The sequence below is a fragment of the Cyprinodon tularosa genome, unplaced genomic scaffold (genome assembly GCF_016077235.1).
Source record: "Cyprinodon tularosa strain WSP-4 unplaced genomic scaffold, ASM1607723v1 ctg146, whole genome shotgun sequence".
In the NCBI taxonomy this organism is placed as follows: domain Eukaryota; kingdom Metazoa; phylum Chordata; class Actinopteri; order Cyprinodontiformes; family Cyprinodontidae; genus Cyprinodon; species Cyprinodon tularosa.
Window position 1 is genome coordinate 618,275 of NW_024038287.1, and position 14,079 is coordinate 632,353.

The 14,079-nt window shown below is 38.1% G+C and overlaps 1 protein-coding gene across 1 annotated transcript; it reads left to right on the top strand.

The window, feature by feature from the left end:
- The first annotated feature begins 2,502 nt into the window (after nt 1-2,502).
- sp6 (Sp6 transcription factor) lies at nt 2,503-11,550 on the top strand. The gene is made up of 2 exons (XM_038278969.1): nt 2,503-2,668; nt 7,479-11,550. Exon 2 carries the CDS (start codon nt 7,570-7,572, stop codon nt 8,482-8,484), a length of 915 nt encoding a protein of 304 aa, XP_038134897.1. The 5' UTR covers nt 2,503-2,668; nt 7,479-7,569; the 3' UTR covers nt 8,485-11,550.
- Nucleotides 11,551-14,079: the final 2,529 nt, after the last annotated feature.

Sequence of the window (14,079 nt, forward strand, 5' to 3'; positions counted from 1 at the left end):
TATACCAGGCAACAAGAAAAACTTTATGGAGAATATTTGTAACTGCTCTTCTTTAAAATTTTAGACATACAAGGTAAAGTCAGACTTATTAGATTTCAAACAGTTATTGCCAGGTAACTCATATTCATTTCACTGACAGCAATAAATAAATGTGTTATTATCTAGTAAAATGCACTTTACTTCTTGTCAACAGAAAACTAAACCTAGAAGACAACAAGATAATCTTATTAACTAAACTTTTATTTATATGTTACTTGAGTTCACTTTTATAATGCTTTAGTTATCTGATCATGAGTTACAATTCACTTTGTATTGATGTACTGTAAAAGTACTGTATTTTGAGTTGCCTCTCAGGTCGGACACAAGTAAGCATGAACAAGGACTGCAGGCGATTATAATCAATGTTAAAACTGGTCCAATATTCTCTGTAAAAGCATGAGGCATGAGGCAGCATAACCAGTGGAAAGGTATTCTTCACAAACATCAAAAATCGCTGTGTTCCCCATTGAAAATGTTATTTCTTATCAATTTAATTCTGTTTCCTGCAAAGATTCCGACTCAGGCTAAGAGGAAACCACCTTTTGATCTTTTTGTAAAGGATACTGCACTGCAAGATTTTGGATCCTATCTAATGTGCGCTTTTTAATGTAACTTAACTATTCTCTGTTTGTTGCTTTTATTTTTTCTGACTCTCTTCCTTCTGTTCTTAGAGTATTGATCTATTGGTGTGTGAAAGGTCTGCATCTCATTCATTCTGAATGGAGCACTGCGCACAAGGTCCATCCCAAGTTACAATAAATTCTGAGGGGAATGACCAGGTGAAGACAGTGTGCTGGAGTCACGATGTTGCTCGCTCCCTTGCCCACCAAAATTGACAGTTCAGTGTGTCAGGTAAAAACCAGGCTTATGACGTATACACCCCTCATCCCCCGTCATTTATTGATTGATTAATTACATGTCAAAGCACATATGAAAAGTGACTCCAGCGCAAATACAGACAGCAGTTTATAAACCAGCTAACTCTGGACATTTGGCTTATTTGAAAGCTTTTTTTTTTTTTACTTAGATTTGTTTAATTTGGCTACTACTTTAAAATATATTTAAGTTCCAAATAATAAATCCCTTTCTTTATTATTCACTCGGAGCTAATTTATAAAGATTTGTCATCCTTGGCCACATAACTGCACAGTTAAAAAACAACTGTGACTTTAACACCTAAAGAGTTGAATATAAATGTTTGCAATAACATTTTCTCCCACTCCTAATTAGTGTAAAATTTACTCTGCACCAGTGTCAACTTTTCAGAGTTAATTTCACTCACTTAAGTGTAGAAATCAAGCAGACTTCTCAGAGACTGGCAGGTAATTTACACCATATAGAGTAAAACTTACTCTACTCTACTATTGTCAATTTTTTCGCTCACTATTAACTCCAAAACCTCAGCAGATTTACCCTCACAATAGTTGTAACTACTCCAGAGTAAAATAAGTTGCCTCTGAAATTCAAACATCCAGTTTTGCACTGTGTGGCAGGGGCACAGGTAGATGGGGGGCCAGGGGTGGCCATGATCCATAGCCAATCACTGGCCACCCCTATCATCCCCCATCCCACCCCCCCGCCCCCCAATACAGATGGTGGCAGCAGTAATACTCTCAAGTGGAATATTCAAAACATTTTATTTTTTTATGGTTAGTTATAAACATCAATATACTAGCATCAAAGATGATAAGTGCAGATATCATGCTCTGTTCAGAACTGGATTTTGTATGACATAAATTATGTGTCATCTAGGAGTCTTCAGTGAAATCAAGGGTAAATAACAATTTTTAACAAAAACTGAACAAAATGTTTGATAGAAGTAGGTAAGATTGGAAAAGATGTATGCCCCAGAACTCAAAACTGAGTTTTATCCACTAGACCTTTTATCCACTATACCTTTTATCTAGAAATTATGGATGTTTAAATATATTTGTGTATTTTTTAGCAAAGGCTGTAGGAAAGTATAGTTAGTCTTTATTTAGAAAATATGGATGTTTTGCTCGTTAATTTTCCTGTTGGAACAGTGTAGACTGACCCTTATTGCCTGGCCACCCTTATAAAAAGTTCTGGCTACGCCTCTGTTGTGTGGGCCTCTGCTCTGGGGCCCCTCTGGTTAAAACATATGTTTTCTGCTCATATTTGCTATGATTTAAAAGTGTGGCTCTTGAGGGAACAGCTAAAAAGATTAAACCTCTCTGGTTGCCCACTTAGGTGGATTTATCAGCAATGGCGCACTGTCCTGACTGATAATTAAAAAAGCATAAATTAAACCATCAGTTATTAAGTTTAGGTGAAAACACTCAGATGGCTTCTTTATGACTTGATTGAAACGATTTCCTTCCTTTGTTCGCTGGTTGGAAACAGGGTGCTGCTCCTTGCAGCCAAGCTGAGTCTGGCTGATTCCAGCTGCGGGTGGGCGGAGCCTGCTGGGGCTGAGGACCCAGAGCCTATCATAAAGTTAGAGCGCGCTCACAGTGCTGCTTACCTGCGCGCCCAGCCGCTTCACCTGGACCGTCACGTGAAATATGATGAGGATTTTACCTTTGTGGGCTCACTTCTTGACGAACACAGCTGACCTCAGCCAGGTTTATACCCAAAGGAAGACAGCAGCAGCTCCTGGGATAAACAGGTAACTATTTTCTTTTTAATATATATATTTTTTTTCTTGCTTGAAGTGCGACACCCTGGTTTAACATGAAAGTAATCTGTGACGAGATAAAACGATTTACAGAGATCAGACTCGGTTCAGCTTTTAAAGAAAAGTCAGATTGTAGCTTTATTGAAATTCTAAAGGTTCATTAACTAAATAGAACAAATAAAATCATTGAGAATCACTATAAGTACATGAACTGAATTTTACAAATTTGAACCAAAGTAAAACAAACAAACAAACAAACAAAAAAAACCTGTATTCTAACCCGCCGTTGTTTTTATGGCTAAAAATAATTAAACCTAAGTTGGCGTTCAGGACTTTTAATGGCATTTTAAATAAACTATGTTAAAAAAAAATTTAAAAATTAGATTTTTTATACATTTTTTATTTAGTTTTTTATTTATAGATTTAAAAAATCTATTAATTGGTTAAGTTATTATCAAATAAAATCTGCATTGAAATAAAACATTAATAATAGTACATTATTCGAAATGCAGAAGCACAAAAAGTAAGGCTGCCTAAATAAAAACTGTAAAAAAAAAAAAAAAAGGGGGGGTGGGGGAAAAGAATGAAGCAAAACAAAGTTCTATTGCTGAAATTTCTATGATATTGGTGTAACTGAAGGCAGATATTTTAATGCCACTTTTGTTGCATTCCCTCTAGCCTAAATCTAGTATTCACTGACTGTCTTTTCCATTCTGTGGAAAACTGTGAAAAAGCAAAATAGCTAGTGTACACTGCAATACTTTATATTCGTGAACACCAACTTAATTTCCACCAGAAAATAAAAACTTATCTTACACCTAAAGTTCTGTCACACCCGATATTTAGATAGATGTTTTAAAATACCTATAGTTAAAATCAAAGAAAGCAGAACAACCCTTATATTATTGTATTATTACAAATAACAAATATATTGTTTACAGTCATTAATGAAGGAGGTACTATTCATTTAAATAGATTTACACACATTTTGATTCCTTTTTATCAAAACATTTATATTTATTTAGTGTATCCAATTAAAATAATTTGGAAACACATATAGAATTCTACAAATGATACTAAAATATTACAGAAATACAGTGAAGGTTTAATGTAACATTTCACTATGTGAGTTGGTTGGAAACACATTTCCCACATAGGCTGACTTTGAATGGTTATTAGGACTGGAGAGGTAAAAAGTGATTTCACCACTGCTTTCAAAAGTATGTGATTTTTGTTATACGCTTATAAGCTAATTTTAATATCACCATCAGCTCTGCCATGTTAATGTCAAGACAGTTATCCAGCTTTTCCCAATTTACCTGATATGCAAAATACACCTGAATCTATTCAGACAAGGAGGAAAGGGTTTGGCTTGAATTAGATTCCCATCTTTATTCATTATTTTAAACTAAAAAAAGAGTTTGAATACAGTTATATTTTGGTTTGAAACTGGAGCGGCAGAATAAAGCGTAACTTATGTCAGTGATTGATAATAGAAATAAACGTTTAGTTGAAGCATTAAGCATAACACAAAAATATCTGTCTTGCTTCTGCTGTTTAAAACTATAGATAATGATAAATAAGATGGTTTTTCTTGTTAATGTTTTCGAGGTTTTGAACCTGTGTTTTTTAAGCCCTTAAACCATTTCTCTCTTGGTCACTGGAGCAGGAATTGGTGCTTTGTTTTGACATGTTACCAGAGAGTTTTAATGGTGCACAGCTGCCACACCGCGTCCTGAAAAGTTTGATTTAGTCCGAAAACCGTTTTAAGTTTGTCATTACAGACTCCTCTGAAGTGGCTGCTGCCAAGCGTCTACTCCACTCCATCCATCTTGTACATCAAGGAGGTTAAAACAAACAACCTGAGGAGTACCGGTTGACCTAAAGGAGTTCCAACAGATAGTCAGGGGTCAACAGCTAGGAAATGATAAGACAGATAACAAAACTGGACCTGTAGGTTCAAGAGGAAATGGACACAAAAACCTCTAGGGTTAAAACAAACCAGTTTGGGATATTTTTCTAACTCAACCAGGTAATCAAATATAGACAAAGCTGCCCATAACTTGACATGAAAAAAAAAAAATAAATAGGATAAATGCCGTACAAACTAAATCATTGCACATTGTAGTTAAAATAAAAATAAAAACTCCCTTACTCAAAGTCTTAATGAGTAAGGTTTAGATTTTGTTAACTACTTTACAGGTATAATGCTGATATTATATTAGTTTGAACTGATTTTAACATTAATATAACAACATAATAAAAAAAAATGTTATCCCAGCTGCTTAAATCCATTATTATGTCTTAAAGCATCTAGTAGTGTTGGTGTGTGGAGTAACAAGAAATTGAAAACAATTAAGTAAAAAGGTTTGATGCTGTGCACCTGATTTAGGTTGAAATAATTAAATCCTTTCTATTGTTTAAACTCTCATAGAGTTTACGGAAAGGCTGGATTATTTTCCGTTTTAGTTCAATCATGTATTTAAAACTGCTGTATAAAATATCTATGAACCTTATGGCCAATTTTTAGGTAGCTCTAGCCTAACCTAGCTCCCTAGCAGCTATATGTGAAAGTTACTAAATGAGTTCAGGTGATATTCATTAGAAAAGATTTAATGAAGTATTTGTAGGTCATTGTTAAGTTCAAAACAGTGATCACTAGAGATGATGCATAGCCTACTTATTTAACAGAACAAACTTGGCCACAGTTTTTTTTTTTTGCCAGAAATTTGCCCGCAGCCTTCAAACGTCTCCCCGAAAAGCATGAAAAAGTATTGGGGTTTAGGAAATAATCCAGCTGTTTTAGTGCGAAGAGCAACATGAATGTAGGACAGACTTTTTTTACTCCTTACACCCAAGAGGATTCACTCTTAAAAGGAAGAAATAAATTTACACTGAGGTTAGCATTAACATCTAGTTTCTGTGTTAAAAGTTTTCATTTCTGAAGTGCTCTAGCGATGAGCCATCAGGTAGTTGTTGAGTTCAAATAGCAGTATGTGAGGAAGACCTATGTCATAATAGCACTAAACATTTGATTTTAAGAATCAATGCATCAATTTTGTGTTGGTAAATCATTAATCACACAATTTATAACTGAAAGTCCTGTTATAATTGTTGTAATGTGTAGGAGCCTTTTTTAAGACTTGACAAGTATGTTGTTTTTTATGATTTCATATTTGAAACACCTTCAAAAGCATGTGTTAAGCAAGATGTATCAGTGTGGCTTGCTCTTTGACGTTCCTCCCCCTCTCATCAGGCCTCATTCAAATGTCAAACTTGTAAAATGGCGCCTGTGCTGGGTCTTGGTCGGGCAGGTTTTATGATCAGAGAATTTTGAACAGGTTTCACACCTCGTAAGTAGGGGTGGGGGGTGGGTTTCAGGAGGTGCTCTCAGTCATTCATTGGATGAAGGCAGAGGTGTTGGTGAGACTATGCCGCCATCTGAGCATCTTCAAAAAATTATACGGTCCAAGCTCTGATTCCAGGTTCACTTCAAATAGCCAGACTTGACCTTTAACAGCACACCTTTTCATTAGAAAAATTCCAAACTAATTGTTTTTTTTTCAATCCCATTCAGATTTGAAAGCAGCTTTGAGTGGCTTTAACCGAGCTGTGATCTTTTTCGTCTTTCTTCAGGCCTCAATTTACATTTTCAGATAGGGATCCTTCACTCTCAGTATTATTGACACATTGTGTGAGTCTTTTTATAAGCCATCACTCTTTCATTCTGGCATTTCAGATATGCATCACACAAAGTGATCTCCAGACAGAGACACCAGTCTATTTCATTGTTTCCTGCTGTAAAGATAATTGTAGACGTTGGTGATTGGAGTACTGCAAGTCAACAAGATCGTTTTGTGCTGGAACCTGTTTGGTTTTTAGTCTCATTGGTTCCTATTTTCGCACGTCCCCAGACGTGTCCAACTTTAACAAGCTTTGCGCCACCTGTGGAATCAGTGAGGCACCGGCTCCTGCATGAAACACATGGTGACGCAGCTGAAGTGTGGTTAAGTGAAAATTCCTGAGGCGTGTTGGGGACAGGATGTGAATTCGGAGCATGCGCCCATAATTATACACATAAAGTAATTGTCCTGTTGTTATTGTTGGGCTCCTATTCTCAGGCTCCCGAATGTTGTCAGTTTGCAGCTGTTGATGCTTCCTTCGCCGCCAAGGTGTCAGCGGCGGGGCGTCTTACCCGTCTTCTCCCATAACATACCTAAAGGCGTGTTGTTGTAAATCATGTGTGATTCACACACACACACACACACACACACACACGTTAAAAAAATGGCCTCTTCTGTCTGCCAGGTTCTCTCCTGACAAGCCTCAGGGATGTACAAATAGAGTTTGGCCTGCAGCCATACCTCCCTGGAACTTCTTCCTCTACCCAACTGTTCTCTTGTCAACACTCCCTTTCCCCCCACTACCCCTCCATGAACACCTCACCCTCCAGTCTCTGCAGAATTCTTTCGCCCTGCTCCTGTGTCTGTGCCGAGCCAATGATGTTGTTTTCTTTGCGCTTGCCTCTGACGGTCTTCATTGGGAAGTACCTGGCAGCAGATGCATGTGGCAGGCCTTTGCCTGGACACGTCTGTCTCCCCCCTTCTCGTCTGTTTCCACTGCAGCGTGAGAACTCTGGTATCCATGGTAACGGGGGAGGTGCCTTCAGGGTTGATTATTTAAATGTTTTTGAACTAGAGGTCTGCAAATACAGTTCAGAGACGTGTGGTTTGCAGAGGTTAAGAGACTAAAACAGGTGAATGAAAGACTGGATTGAAGATGTTTTTCTTTCTCTCTGCAGGTTTTCTTCTGCGTGCTGCCCGAAAAGACAGTGATCAACTCCTTAAGTGGCTGGCTTTATCCTGAATCTTGCACCTGCACTACCTACAATCATGGCCCACCCCTACGAACCCTGGTTAAGGACAGCACCATCTAGTGGCAGCTCTGAAGAAATGAACATCCCAACCTGGTGGGACCTCCACCGCGATGTTCAGTCCGGCAGTTGGATAGATCTGCAGACTGGCCAAAGTGTTGGCTTGCCCTCAGGGAGTCCAGGCAGCTCCATGGGACTGCAGTCCTCTTTAGGCCCATATGGCTCTGACCCACAGCTGTGCACTATGCCCACAGCACAACACGCCTCACACTCGCCCCACCTCTACCCTCAGGACGGCTTCAAGATGGAGCCGCTTGGACCTGAAATGCTGCAGCAGGACACCTTCTCAATGGAGGAACCGCAAGAGACTTCTGTGTCTGCTCGGCCCAAGCCTCAACGACGTTCATCCTCTCGGGGCGCAGGGCAGGCTTTGTGCCGGTGCCCTAACTGCATCCAGGCCGAGCAAATGGGGCAGAGTGCTGAGGACAGCAGGACCAAGCACATGCACAACTGCCACATCCCTGGATGTGGCAAAGCCTACGCCAAGACCTCCCACCTGAAGGCTCACCTGCGCTGGCATAGTGGAGACCGGCCATTTGTCTGCAACTGGCTGTTCTGCGGCAAGAGATTCACGCGCTCCGATGAATTGCAGCGCCACCTGCAGACACACACTGGTGCCAAGAAGTTTAGCTGCGCTCTATGCCCCAGAGTTTTCATGCGTAACGACCACCTGGCCAAACACATGCGCACACATGAGTCACCACCGGGACACGGGGAGGAGAGGGTAAATGGTGATGGAAGGATGGATAAGGGCTTTGATGCGCCCACACCTCCTCAGTCGTCATCAAATACGTCTGACAGCACAGAGCCTCAGATGAAGCTGAAATGCGAGACAGACCCTCCGGTTTCCAGCGTGACGGGGCAGTCCGGCTAATTTGATCACTTCCAGGAGATGTTTTTGTAGTAAGAGGGTTCAGCCCTATCTGTAACAGGTGCAGATTTTACAATAGAATAGAGAGTAGAAGAATGGTGCGGACACTTTCACCATTGGAAGCTGGATGGAAACAAAAGTATGCAACTCCTGTGGTAGTGATAGTAGGGATGCTACAGCACACAGGAAGCACAGGGTCTTATGCATTATACAGCTAAAACTCTCCTCTGTAGTTTTGAAAGGAGCCAAAGAAGAGCAGAAGGTGCTGCTGGAACCCCAGGCAGACCAGAGACAGACGGGAATGAGTTCAGCTGAAAAAAGATGTTTACATAAAACTTGTTGAACGTGTTATCGAAAGTGAGAAATAGATTTGTATGCAACTTATAAAAGGGAGAAAAATATAATATGATATAATATTATTATATATAATATAATATTCATTGCCTTGCAAAGATACTCATACATCTTGGGCTTTTGTCACCCCACCATCACAAAACTTAATATACCTTGTTTTTCAATTGATATATCCTTATGGAACTGGACCTTGGTGCATAATTACAAAGTGGAAGGATAATAATACATGTTTTCTGAACACTCTTAATAACTAATCTTACATGAAGTTATTCAGCTACAGCTGTAGTTCTTTGGGAGCATATCTTAACCATCTTTGCACATCTAGAGACTAAAACGTCTAATCTTCCTTGCATGAGGTCTATAACTTTCCTTTCCCCGTCAAAGAAAAGCATCCCTACAGCATCATCTTGCTGCCACCAGGTTTCACTGTGGGGATGATGTGGAGTCTTAGTTTTCTGCTCCATTTTTTTTTTATATTGGGAAGTATATTCCCCTTTGGTCTCATCTGACCAAATAACTATGGTTCATGTTTGCTGTGATCTTAAATTGTTTGCACAGAGCTACCTATTGAACCATATTGCTTCTTAACATAAATAGACAGCTGATTCTTTCCCTCCCACATGAGCTGTTAGTCTGTGCAACTTCCCCAGAGCTGTCCCTTTCGCCCTCAGCTTTATATCTCTAATTATTACTCTTCATGCCATTGCTGTCAATTCAGATAAGCAGTCATGAATTTAACAGCCCTCCATGAGATCGTAAAAACGTAACCCTACTAAACCTGTTAACTGTCATCTCCAAATGGTGCCTCCAAATTTGCAGCATCATACTGCTTTCACAATCTACTTTCAGCATAACAATGGTTTTATATGGCAGACTAGAACCTCCAAGGGGTTAAAGAACCGCAGCTGGTTTAATTTATGCTTTTTCAGTTGTTTCAGGTTTTGGGGGATTTCTTTTGTGGGTTGTTACCAGGTTAAACTTTCCCACCACCTTTCTCTGACCTGTCTTCTATGCTCCTCACTGTCCATGAGGCTGTTTTTCACTAATGATCTAAGAAAACCACAAGCCCTTCACAGAACAGTAGTTAGATTAAACTGATTTTGAAAGCTTTAGTTTACAATGCAAATTATAAAAAGGTAAGAATACAATTCTAATGCAGTAATTTGTGTTGATCCAACACCTAAGATCCCTCTTAAAAAACTTTAAATTTAAACTTTGGGATATTGATATGAAAAATTCGGAAAATAGCTGCAGACCCCAAATAGCTTCGCAAAGCATGGTTCATGAAACTGTGTGGAAATTCTATGTGCTGAAAGAAACTATACTACTTTTTCACCTCCAAATGGGTGGTAAGAAAATATACAAACACCAGGAGAGGAGTGAACAGGTGTGAACAGACTGTGAACAAGTGTTCTACATGAAATAAAACAAAGGACAAAATAAAAAAAATCAGCAGTATGAGAAGGCCCACATCACCACAAAAAGTAACAGAGAAACAAGTGATGGGTGCAGCTGAGGCTCCTGTTAAAAGGGGGGAAACAAGGCCAAAAACACCATGACATGGACAGAAAAGTGCCGTCTGGTGAGATGAAGCCAGGTTTCTGCTGTGACACGCTCAGGGACAGCAGGCCCATCTGGATTCAGAACACAAAAACACACCAACTGCTCAGATCCGTCCTGTCGACACTCCGGGCTGCAGGTACTGAAAGACGCATCCAGCATGAAGAGACACAGGATTTTAAGTTGCACTTGACAATTTTTCTTTGTAACCATGGATCAAATGCTTGTGTGTAATGTGAAAGAGGTAATGCATGTTGAGAGCTATCATCCATCTCTGCACTTTGTTTCAACTTTTATTGGACTTTTTTTGTCTCTGATTTACTGGTTTAAAGCCTCTCTGCTCCGCTTAACAGTGTGTGCATTGACAGATTAGACATTCACATATTATACCAAAATCTACTTAATGGCTTGTAGGTCCACATAAAAAAAACAACACATTGGAAAGACTGGTTATTACATAGCACCACTCATAAAGCATGTTAGAGGTTAAATTGAGATGGAAAAGGATGGTCCTGAAATCAGACCTCTTTGAGTCAGGCATTGTGTAACACTTTGTGTTTGCCTGAGCATCACAGACATTTATTATCACCTTTGTCTTTAGATATAAAAACAGGTTTTTGGTTATTTTTACAGTTCTGCTGCCCCCTACAGGTCAGTAGTTAACAAATATGTGATTTAAAATAAAAGGAAAAACTAGAACAACTGATTTTCTTTTTCTGAATTGTAAAAAAAAAAACAGTAAGTTACTCATTTTGGATAGATTTTTATTAATGATACCTTATGATCAGTAGTTGTGTAGCAAACTAAGCAAGCAGCTTTATAGGATGTGTGAAAAGCATCACCAACTTCAGGCAGAGTTTTACTTTAAGGGAGCTTTAAATGATCAGAGACTCAAGATTGTTGTATTTATGTATAGAGGATATGTTAGAACAAAAAGGGCTTAAATATTAGTCAATTGTTTATTGACTTGTATTAATGTTATCGGTTTATGTTTTTACAGATAGACTTATTTCATTTTGTAGAGAACATTTTCTAGTGGTTGCTGTAGTTAATGTAACAGTTTTTGGAGACTATAGTAGAATAACTTAAATATTGTGTAATAATTTGTAGTTAATCAATTGTTGTTACTTATTAATAAAAAAGATTTAAAGAAATGATGCTGTGTTTGTGTGTCACTCGTAATAGCAGATGAAAGGTTTCGGTGCAATATGCTGTGTTGGAATTTTTTTAAAAATCTATTTGGTCAATATGCATGCTAAATATTTTATTTTGGGAAATAACTTTCCTAAAGTATAAAAACAAATCATTGAGTCATAAAATTAATTGAAAGCAAATATGTAGTAAAACATGTGTAAAGAATCAAACTATCAGTGAATGGAGCAGAGCATGTCAGATTTCCGCTGGGACCAAAGGCCCCCACAACCCACCCCTGGACCCACACCTGAACTTTTCTCATTTGGCACCCATAGAAAATATGCTGTTTTAATTCTATTATGTATATATTAAATATGAATGTTTTACTTTAATAAAGTTTCAGATATTTTTGTATTAAGAATAATCTGAACCAAATGGGTACCTGTAGATAAGGGCTATAATTTAGATTAGAGTATTTTGATCCGTGTCTTTAAGAGAACACCAAAAATTTTAGAGTAAATATCAGAACATTAAACTTCTTTAATGTCCCTTCATTGACAAAATAATACTGTATTATCTATCTAAGTTACCCCTTTCAACAGCCTCCCTTTCTTTCCTCCAGATGACATGACTGTCTACAGACATTAATGCCAAAATGTTTTCATGATTCCATCCTGGTACCATAATAAGATGCCTCATGTACAATGTGTCTAGTCATAACATTCACTCCCTACTTATATTCCACACAAGACTGTAAGTGGTATTATAACAAAGTGAAAGTGACTGGGAAAAACCAAGTTGAAGGCCTAGTAAAATCACAGACAACTTGAACATACAACATGAAAGTGCTGCCAGATTTTTTTGGCAGATTTTATCCAAACTTAATTCGGCCTTAACTATCAGACTGTCATTGCTCAGTTCTGTTTAAGTTCAATGCAAAGTGTCAGATACAGTGGTTTGCTGGGTCATCACAGGTAGGGGGTGAAGGGTTTGAGAAGAAACTTGTTTTAATTGCTGAAAATATACTAAATAGATTTTCAAAACCTATAAGATGGAAAACATTCATCCCAAAAGGTCAGGATACTCGACACCCTTCTTTTATAATAGCAGTTTTCAGGCCTGCAATTAAAGGACATTTTTCGCTTCACAATTGCCTTGTTTGTAGTAATTGTATTTTGTTGTTGATTCTACAGCAATTCCTCACACTGAGGATGTATGGAGCGACAGTGGAGAGCAAAAACATTTTAACTGGAATAAACCTTCAGCAGAATGAATGAGTGGCATTCTGCAGAGGCTGACTGGGAGATCAAGTAGAGAGAAGGAGACATACGTAATGAACATAGTAGCATCCATCCATCCACCTTCTGACAAGCTTAATCCCAAGTGGGGTCGCGAGGGGTCCTCCTGGTGCCTATCTCCAGCTGTCTACGGGCAAGAGGCGGGGTACACCCTGGATGGTCGCCAGTCCATCGCAGTAACATAGTAGCACTGATCCATAAATAGTTCTGTGTTAGAAAAGGTAAAGGTAAACTAGCACCACATGTGGATTTGTCTAGGAAACAAAAAGGTTAAGCAGACAAGCTCTGGATTTTCATGTCAAAATAAAAACTAAGCCCATAACTATGTCTAGAAGAGAAGCAGGACTAAGTACAGAAAAACAGGCCCAACTATATAATCTATAGTTGAGGTTATTGGTGGCAGCAGCCCAGATTATATTTCTCTCCATGCTGGTACCAAAGCCAAACATTACAATACCAGAAGAAGCTACAATGATGTGGAAAAGCAGAAAGAATGTAAAGTTTCTGGTTAAATGAACAAATACTGCAGACTGGAAGAATAAACATAGAAGAAAACATAATGATGAAAAGCGATTCCTATGTCCCCCGGCAGTCTAATACCATAGCAGCATAACTATGAAGATAGCCTGAGCTGCTCTAACTATCTTTGTCAAAAGGAAAGTTTTAAGCCTAGTCTTAAAAGTAGACACTCTACTTTTAAGACTCCTACATCCTATTCTACTTTTAGAAATTCTATGAACCACTAGTAAGTCTTCTGGTTGAGAGCAAAGTGCTCCATTAGAAACCTAATATTAATGATAAGGGGTTTAAGCACTGCCATTTCCCCTCAAATAAAAATGTATTTACTTGACTCATCTAATTACAACAATATTTTGGCATTTGAAATATATATATATATATATATATATATATATATATATATATATATATATATATATATATCAATGTATTGTGCTAAAATGTCTTTTTATGTACATATTTCCAAATGTTTTTCTCAAAACCCAACCTGAATATTGCTATTATTATTTTTGTTGTTTAAAATATAATGTATGTATTTTTGTCTCAAGCTTGGTACCCTAATAACATGCCTAATTAGGATATAGTAATATTAAGGTAACCAGGTAAAATTGTGGGTTAGATAAGAAAAAATAACAATGTGTTTTCAGAATCCACAATCAAAAAGGGCGGAACTAATCTTAGAAGCTTTTTGATTTCGGGGACAATTTTTCACGGTACGATCATAACCGGAACC